The sequence below is a fragment of the Lampetra planeri genome, chromosome 4 (assembly GCF_965212315.1).
Source record: "Lampetra planeri chromosome 4, kcLamPlan1.2.h2, whole genome shotgun sequence".
Classification (NCBI taxonomy): Eukaryota; Metazoa; Chordata; class Hyperoartia; order Petromyzontiformes; family Petromyzontidae; genus Lampetra; species Lampetra planeri.
Genome location: NC_136110.1, coordinates 8030569 through 8040658, shown reverse-complemented (window position 1 = coordinate 8040658; position 10090 = coordinate 8030569). Strand labels below are relative to the sequence as shown.

The window sequence follows — 10090 nt, the reverse complement described above, 5'->3', positions numbered from 1 at the left end:
TATTGCAGGCACTTCCATTTTCCATTCACCAATTTTATGCTTACCTTTGTTTTAAATCGATGTTTGGACCATGCTTACTTGTGGATTCGAGCTTTTGTCAAGGGCGTTAGTCGGCTTTCAGCAAGGAACGCACTTAGGAAAAAAAAACATGTCTTGCTGTCATATGGACTAGTCAGCTGTTTTCCATGACGTGGCATGTCACGCAGATGACTACCACCTCCCTTCAGTCGTCACAGGTCGTTCTGTCCCTTTGGAGATGCGAAGAATAATGTTGGAACAAGTTATAATAGCGGTTCCTGGAAAGCACGACATTTTAAATGGAGTGTGTTGCTAAGTAATACAAACTTTAACAGATCTGTCAATAACACTACAATAAAAGGACAAAATACATATTTCAGGTGGCTTTTTAGCAATTTTACTTCTTCATAGCACATCCAAAATTAGTTTGGCTATAATAGTTAACTTTAAACTGAACACATTTTTATCGGTTACGTTCGATAAATGCAATTCTTGCTTATAATTCTTTGTGTAAAATGCTATTTAAGATAATTATGGTACTGAACGTTTCTTATACATTTTTTTTATAGTACAGTACTTGCTGAAATACCTGTTTGGCAGTAGTGAAAATGATTCAGTTACAAGTACTGATTATCAATGTCATGAATTAGGGCATTAAAGTTAATTCAGTGGCTCATTAAAACCCAAGCCAGCTGTAAAACATTATAAGCAAGCCATGATTTAGAATGCAATTAAAAGCAACGAAACATATAATTAAACAGCTACATTTTCAGTGTCACAGCATATCAATATTGCAATCACGCAAACACTCATTAATTGGCTGATAACACCTTCACATGCAGAGGACCGCAGAACTTGGGGAGGAAATTTGGCACCAGCTCAGTGCCTGGCTGCCTTTCCTGCTTGCCCATCGCTCCTCGCGCCTCTGACTCGTTTTCTCTCTTTTAATAGCGAGTGAATACTGTGCGTTGGCGTGTTACAAGTTGATGTATTATAAACGCCGTATTTGTGAATTTAATCACGGATACAAAATGTCGTGTGTTTCCCTTCTCCTTTGCATGCGTTTTCATATCTAAGCATATATTAGCCATCGTGATTCAAGTTCAAAAACATTGTTTTAAAATCATCTCCAAAATAAGCACGACAATGATGTGATTGTAGGTTACATTTCAAATGCAGCAGAGTTTGAAATAAATCACATTTAAAAAGTAAAATAACATACAGCACACTTGTGAATAAACTGAGTCACCAGATATAGTCCGTGGGCAAGAGAAGACCCCAGTACCACCGAAAGTAGCAAAACTATCGTCATTCCGATTTATAACCCCACTGATTTCAAATTATTATCACATCTTTCGATTTAAAGCTTTCGTGACTGCAGGGATTCATCTTCTTGGTTCTTTTGGTAAAGTCACGTAGAAGGGAAATAATAAAATAATAAAAATAAAACATAATAAAATACAATTCTCACGACGTTTCGGCCACAATGCTGTCTTTCCAACAGCATTCAGACGCTGTCTTTCCGACAGACCTGTTCTTCACCTGAGGACGGCTGCTTGCGTTGTGGCCGAAACGTCGTGAGAATTGTATTTTATGTTTAATTTTTATTATTTTATTATTTTCCTTCTACGTGACTTTACCGAAAGAACCAAGAAGATATTATCATCACCATTCACTGTTGTTGGCCACGTCACGAAATTGGAACTGCTAAAGTGATGCCACCTCAGCTGAGACTGAAAAGTAAAATATCTCGTCTGGACTCAAGGACTAACACAAGTGACATCATTTCCTGAACTATATTCTTTGGGCGGGTCACCACTAAAAAAATGCTTCTTAATTCAATAGGCCTTACCTTAAATACACCGACTGGCTTACTTACGGTGGTTCAGTACATCCCTGCAGCATTACGTTGCGTGTAAAGAGAAAGGCCATACGGAAACTCACACGGGGCATGACACAGTCAGTGTTAAAACAAACTTTAAAGCAACTCTAATTAAACCCTGAACAGAACTAGTAACGATTGCTTTCCTCTCTCGGGCATTCTGCTCTAGATCCCATCGTCCCCCATGCAGGAATGGCTGCGACGCCCATTTCTTAATTGCTTAATTGCCACTGGTATTAAATATTGTACCAAATTAGTTTTATAGTTGACGATGTAATTATAGAAGGGGCGCTGAGCTTTCCGTGGGGTGGGGGCAACAGCCCCCTCCAGTGCCCCCCCCCACCCCCCTCCAATCCTCCCCCCACTCCCCTCCAGTGCCCCCCCCACCCCCCTCCAATCCTCCCCCCACCCCCCTCCAGTGCCCCCCCCCACCCCCCTCCAGTGCCCCCCCCCCCACCCCCCTCCAATCCTCCCCCCACTCCCCTCCAGTGCCCCCCCCACCCCCCTCCAATCCTCCCCCCACTCCCCTCCAGTGCCCCCCCCACCCCCCTCCAATCCTCCCCCCAGCCCCCTCCAGTGCCCCCCCCACCCCCCTCCAGTGCCCCCCCCCACCCCCCTCCAATCCTCCCCCCACTCCCCTCCAGTGCCCCCCCCCCACCCCCCTCCAATCCTCCCCCCACTCCCCTCCAGTCCCCCCCCCACCCCCCTCCAATCCTCCCCCCACCCCCCTCCAGTGCCCCCCCCACCCCCCTCCAGTGCCCCCCCCACCCCCCTCCAATCCTCCCCCCACTCCCCTCCAGTGCCCCCCCCCACCCCCCTCCAATCCTCCCCCCACCCCCCTCCAGTGCCCCCCCCACCCCCCTCCAGTGCCCCCCCCCCACCCCCCTCCAATCCTCCCCCCACTCCCCTCCAGTGCCCCCCCACCCCCTCCAGTTCCCCCACCCCCCTCCAGTGCCCCCCCACCCCCTCCAGTGCCCCCCACCCCCTCCAGTGCTCCCCCCCACCCCCTCCAGTGCCCCACCCCCCTCCAGTGCCCCCCCACCCCCTCCAGTGCCCCCCTAACCCCCTCCAGTGCCCCCCCACCCCCTCCAGTGCCCCCACCCCCCTCCAGTGCCCCCCCACCCCCTCCAGTGCCCCCCTCACCCCCTCCAGTGCCCCCCCACCCCCTCCAGTGCCCCCAACCCCCTCCAGTGCCCCCCTCACCCCCTCCAGTGCCCCCCCCACCCCCTCCAGTGCCCCCACCCCCCTCCAGTGCCCCCCCACCCCCTCCAGTGCTCCCCCCCACCCCCCTCCAGTGCCCCCCCACCCCCTCCAGTGCCCCCACCCCCCTCCAGTGCCCCCCCACCCCCTCCAGTGCCCCCACCCCCCTCCAGTGCCCCCCCACCCCCCTCCAATACCCCCGACCCCCCTCAAGTGCCCCCCCTCCAGTGCCCCCACCCCCCTCCAGTGCCCCCCCACCCCCCTCCAGTACCCCCCACCCCCCTCCAGTACCCCCCACCCCCCACCCCCTCCAGTGCTCCCTTCCACCCCCCTCCAGTGCCCCCCCACCCCCTCCAGTGCCCCCCCTCCAGTACCCCCACCCCCCTCCAGTACCCCCCCCACAACCCCCCTCCAGTGTTCCCCCCACCACCTCCAGTGCCCCCCCTCACCCCCCTCCAGTGTTCCCCCCACCACCTCCAGTTCTCCCCCCCACCCCCCTCCAGTGCTCCCCCCCACCCCCCTCCAGTGCCCCCCACCCCCTCCAGTCCTCCCCCCCACCCCCTCCAGTGCTCCCCCCTCACCCCCCTCCAGTCCTCCCCCCCACCCCCCTCCAGTGCTCCCCCCCACCCCCCTCCAGTGTTCCTCCCACCACCTCCAGTGCCCCCCACCCCCCTCCAGTGCTCCCCCTCACCCCCCTCCAGTGCCCCCCCCATCCCATCCAGTGCCCCCCACCACCTCCAGTGATCCCCTCCTGTGCCCCCCATCCCCTCCAGTGCCCCGCTCACCCCCCTCCAGTGTTCCTCTCACCCCCCTCCAGTGCCCCCACCCCCTCCAGTGCCCCCCTCCAGTGCTCCCCCCCACCCCCCGACACCGCAAGGTCTGGCTCAGTATCTGCGAGGGAAGATGGTCTTGATGTACGGCTCCAGTAGGCCATGGAGCTCACTCTTGCGCTCGAGGGCTCGCTCGCTCTGGACAACGCGCGGAACGACTTCATTCATCCGCAGCAGAGCAATCTCCCTCTCCACTTTCACCTTCATCACCTGAGCACACGAACACGCATGCGCGCGGATGATGAGAGTGGGTTTTGTTCGGATACGTGCCGTTCATCTGATTAATGACTGCAACAAATACAAAGACAAATGTCCTTCCAAAAAAACGTTCACTTGTCCACTCCACTGCTCGTGGAAGGGCCTCGAAGAGAGGAAGCTCGATCGAGCACTCCCCCGACCCTCTAAGAGGGTATTTTTGGTCTACCCTTCCACACGCTTGTCGAGGTGGGAGTATCCACACTTTACCCCACCACACGCGTTTCGCCAAATCGCCTGTGGTGTGTACACGCTTATACATGGTGCTTCAAAAATGCGTTAACACTTCTGAGAATTTGCAACATTGCCACAAGAAATGTGCCTCCGGGCTCTGGAGACCACGTGGAGACGAATCCAGGCACGTGTTGACAATGATGGCGAACAAGTGGACATTCTGAATTATTTTTGAAGCTATGAACATACATTTGTTATCATATTACAGTGTATTATCCGTTCTTTTTCCAGTAAAAACGATAGTCACATATAAGTGTTAATATTGTTTTTAAGCACTCTGTACTGTTGGGTGGACAGAGGCGATGTGGTCTTATTGTTTCAAATGCCATACAAGGCGTTCCAATGAGCAACCTCGAATTGGATGAACGTTTATATGCCATTCATATTTTGTCAAATGATTGCGCTTATGATGCAGTGCATATGTTTTAATTTGATAGGCTAAATGTGATGGATTACGAACCAATCACAATTATAATCACGCGAATGTAAAAACCAATGCCTAAATCACTGCTCATGAGGCTGTTAAATAAACAAATCCCACGTGGAAAAAGACTGCTTACGAATACATTTTGATGATAATTATCCTATCTATAGCTCTTCTGCGTGGGAAACGAGCAATTTTTTCTTAAGACTACAACATGTTTAGAAATGTTAATTGGTCGTGGGACTTTGTTTTTCATCGGAGCAGAAATCACAATGTAATTACTTGGTAAGAGCCTCAAATTACAGCAACAAATTTAATGTTGTCAAGTCGAATGAGGCATTAATATTTTAATTGTGTCACGCGATATTTAGTCGGTAATTGCCAGATAAGTGCCCCAAACTTACGATGGCCCGAACACCCTTCACCTCCAGCTCGAAAATTAATGTAGAAATATCACGTGACGCTTGTGTGTAATCAGCTGCAAATTCTAATCTTGCTGACTTGGCCACTGCAACCACCGTAATGGGTTTTACGGGGCGATTAAAATGTAAATAATTCCCCTGATGCTGAGATGTTGTTTTAATTATTAAAAGGCTCCACACAAAACACTTTACACAGAAACGTATTGTTCTTATACACGAGATACAGCCACAGGCAGGTGTGAGGGGGGCAAATTAACCTCATGGCTCTCGCATAATGTTCGTGATGCGGTAATTCTTAGTCTGTTGATGGTCGGCGATGCGGCAATCGACTCATCTCGACGAGCTGTACACTACGATGCACCACGATGCGTACCGCGAGCCTTCAGGGTTTCAGCGCAATCGTCCTCGCTGCATTTCGACATTGCGGAGTGGCACCGATTTCGGATTGATTGGTACCCCAGTCGCGGAGTTAAGTACACCCCTGGACAAAAATAGTGTCCCAGAAATAAAATATTTAATTGCCTCGGCAATTTTGTATTAATTGGTACCCCGGGGTACCGCCATAAGGATCAAATGTTGAGTTTGTGAAAAAGAGGATGTGGATGTCTGTTTTGCTGTGGGTGCAAAAGGTAAAACAGGACATACAGTCAATACTCGTGCCTTTAATTATATTGCCGCAGACATGCTGCGCTTTTACGATGATTATAAACGAGACATAAGCCATGAGGAGTCGTTCCTGGGAAAGTCTGAAGCAGCTCAGGTCTTGTCCCAAACAGAAGATGTGTGTCTATGTTGTGTGTCTCTCTCTGTGTGTCTCTGTGTTGTCTCTCTCTGCTTGTGTGTCTGTCTGTGTGTCCCCGTGTCTGTGTTTTGTCTCTCAAATTTAGCAATCTTTGGAAGAACGTAATCAACCAGGTAAGGTGCTGACTGTTGTGTTAGCCGACTCTCTGTGTTGGATTGCATTGTATTTCTAAGTTCACTAGGTTTGTTTTCTACCTGATGACGATTGCTTGTGTTGCGATCGAAACGTCGCATTCTATTACTTAATTTATTTTCTTTCTACGTGACTTTACCGAAAGAACCAAAGTCATCCCTGCAGTCACGAAAGCTTCAAATCAAGTTTGAACATGTGAGTTTGGACCAGAGGTCGCAATCGGGTACCCGATACCCGTTTGTCACTCATTTCGGGTAGGGTACAGGTACGGGTTGGATATGGCTACCTGTACCCGGCCGGGTACGGGTACCCATTTGCGACCCTGGTGCGGCCGGGTATGGGTAAGGAATCAAAACCCGTTTGCGACCTCTGGTTTGGACCCCCCTTTTGCAGACCCACACCACTTCCGCATCCCTTCGCACTGTATCTCCACGGATGCAATAGTACATTTGACTGGCTTAGCTCATGCTATGTCAAGCAATATATTTATTGATGGTTATTTATCAATGTTTGCGATATTTGCTCACAAAAAACATGGCCCTGAAGTTAAGCTACGCCAGAGATGTTGTTTCGTTTATAACCATCAAATACCTCGTTTGTTAGTTGTCCAATACATCAATATTGCTCCCTGCACTATTTATGCGTGTCGTTTTTGTTATTGTTGCTGTGCTCACACACCACAGATCGCCATTGTAAAATAGCCGGGGAAACTGGATGAATGGGATCATCCGTGAAACAAATCGAATAAATAAAAAAAACTCAAACTATTAACGGCATGTGTCTGTTCCATGTGTCTGTTGAATTGGACTTCCACGGTAAACTGGACTTTTATGGTAAACTGGACTTTTATGGTAAACTGGACTTTGATAGAAAACTGGACTCCAATGTTAAACTGGACTCCCATGGTATCGTCACATCTTTCCGAGGGAGGCCCTGGTGAAAACATTTCAGTTTATTATATATTATTTCTTACACGGATTGTCTCATGTAGCCAGTCGCATGGTTATTTAAAGAGGGGCAAAACAACTCAGAGTACAGGGTCCTGAAGGAATATTGCGCACAACTAACAAACAAGGTAATTAACGCAGGTCGTAAACAAAATACACGCGAATCGAAAACAAATGCCAACATCTTCTTGGTTCTTTCGGTAAAGTCACGTAGAAGGGAAATAATAAATAATAAAAATAAAACATAATAAAATAATTCTCACGACGTTTCGGCCACAACGCAAGCAGCCGTCCTCAGGTGAAGAACAGGTCTGTCGGAAAGACAGCGTCTGAATGAACACCACCAGGCTTGGCAGCGTATATTTAAGCTGGGTTGGAGAGGGAAGAGCGCCTTGACAAAAGAATTTGCATATCAAGAGGAATTTAGCATATTTATGGGAAATGTGGCCGAAACGTCGTGAGAATTATTTTATTATGTTTTATTTTTATTATTTTATTATTTCCCTTCTACGTGACTTTACCGAAAGAACCAAGAAGATGAATCCCTGCAGTCACGAAAGCTTTAAATCGAAATGCAAACATAATAACATGAGAGCAAGAGGCACCACAAAAAAAAACCAAGGTGCAATTACAAGTAAGCTTCGTGGCCTGAAAAAAGTGAGCTGCGTGGCCCGAGTGCAGCTCGCAGGCCCGCTGGTGGGAAAGGTTTCGACGTCTTCGCTTGGTTTAGCAATCGGGCCAGTGGGCCATTCATCGGAATGCAGCAATGCCGGTCTGCGTGCACGTTGGCTCTTGTGCACTGTGGTCCAGATGTCTTGTGATTCCCATTTAATTCTCTGAAACTTAATTTTTTTATTATTATTATTACACGCTTTTATTTAACTCACATTTGTCTGTTGTTGTTGCTGTATCCTCAAATCTTGTAACTCAATTTTAATCCACTTCCCAATGTGGTATCGACTGCAAACTTGGTATACTTATGTCATACTGATGACAATACTATATTCTATCATAAAAAAAGAAAAAAAAACATTTTTAAACGTTATTTTTTATATGTTATGTTTCGGCTTGGGTCTAATTATCCACGGTCAACTAATGTTGGCTGTAATTTCCCACAGTCCCTTATGTTATGGCAAGCTTCGGGGCCACTTCCTGGAGTCGTGGAGTTCTTCAATTAATAGTACATTTCATAAAAGCGTGTTTAAAAATATATATATATACTATTTTATATACTGTACTAATGGGTGTGAAAACAAAAAATTAATAAGCAAAGGTAAAACAAAATGTTAGGGGTCATTTAATTGGGGGGTCACGAGACATCAGGACCACCTTGTACATGACAAAAAACATCTGTATACAGCACATGTGAAATTAGCAATCTGTCGCGTTTTAAAATCACTAGCATTGTTTAATCAAAATATAAACTATCTGAATTTGCAAAATAAATAATTACGAAATATACGTGACAGTATAGTTAGGCCTTAATCCAATATATTTACAAAGGGATAAAAAAATATTTTAAAATGTAAGTAACATTTTTGCATTATATATGTTGAACTTATTTTGCACAGTTCGTAACCAACCGTGCTAACCATGCGTATGTAATATGACCATCACTTTAGCTACGGGTGTTTGGAAGACTAACCTGAATAAAGCATTATTCATATTTTTTTTGCAATTTATTTTATTTCCGGAAGCAGCGGGACCATATTTGGCCAAGGCTGGCCCAGAGAGCACGCGGTTTGTACCTGGATGTATTTTGTCCTCGCGTGCGTGGCTCCGTGCGTGACGATGAGAATAGCAAGCGCTTCGCACAAGAAGGTGTGGGCATCTTCATAGAGGGCCGAGCCATAGCAGAGAGCGCCAGCCCTCACGAACGCATCCAGCAGCTGTGGAGACTTTGGGTGGCACACGTCACTGCAAACGCACAGAGGTCAGCAACAGAGACAAAGTTGACCTCCGTAGGAAAGAAGAGCTCTTGGCGTACAGCGGCTGGCATGACGCACAGTAGGGTAAGGTGGTCAGCACTATGCCCTGCCGCCTTTGTATCTCCAAACTGGACTGGGCCAGGTACTCGTGTTTAAAGGCTGATTCGAGCCCAGGGGAAGTCTACGCAAGGTTTATATAATAGCCATAGATGATTTGCGAGAACAGGAATCAAACTCAAGTGGCCGCGTTAGTCGTGATATGTGAGTGACACACAGAGAGAGAGACACACACACCGTGGCAATTAGGAATATCACAAAGCAGCTCAATTCTTCTGGCTGTCCACAACATCCTGTCAAGCGACCTAAAGTTGTGGTTGATAATATACGTTTGCTATATATATACATACAAGCAAATATTTCACACGTAAGACTCATTTGTCATGAGAATGAAGGTGAAACTCACTGAATCTGCGGGCAAGTGACAACTGAAGTGAAATCTGGGGTGATGTAAAATTTGTTGGAGTGACCCATCATAATTGGTGTGTTTTATTATTAGCAAATTGCAATGATATTCAATTGCATTCGGTTGCTTGGAATTAATTATATTCAACAACAAGTTATTAATGAGCTCGTCGGGGTTGAGAGGTTGCGCTGTTGTTTGCGAACTGCATCAGCTACGAACCAGACGACCTAAGTTTGTTCCCTGGCCCACGGCCATAAGTGGCGAGTGACATCTCAACTGGCAAGTGGCATCTCAACTGGCAAGTGACATCTCAACTGGCAGGTGACATCTCAACTGTCAAGTGACATCTCAACTGTCAAGTGACATCTCAACGGGCAAGTGACATCTCAACTGACAAGTGACATCTCAACTGGCAGGTGACATCTCAACTGTCAAGTGACATCTCAACTGGCAAGTGGCATCTCAACTGGCAAGTGACATCTCAACTGGCAGGTGACATCTCAACTGTCAAGTGACATCTCAACGGGCAAGTGACATCTCAACTGTCAAGTGA

The 10090-nt window shown here is 47.6% G+C and overlaps 1 protein-coding gene across 1 annotated transcript in view; it reads right to left on the bottom strand.

Moving 5' to 3' along the window:
- Positions 1-3976: 3976 nt before the first annotated feature.
- SMYD1 (SET and MYND domain containing 1) overlaps positions 3977-10090 on the bottom strand; it is a 28069-nt gene continuing 21955 nt past the window's right edge. The window contains exons 9-10 of the mRNA XM_078593175.1: positions 8895-9063; positions 3977-4140 (exon numbers count right to left, since the gene is read on the bottom strand). Of these exons, the coding sequence (XP_078449301.1) occupies positions 3985-4140; positions 8895-9063 (325 nt within the window). The 3' untranslated portion in view covers positions 3977-3984. The remainder of the gene's footprint in view (positions 4141-8894; positions 9064-10090) is intronic.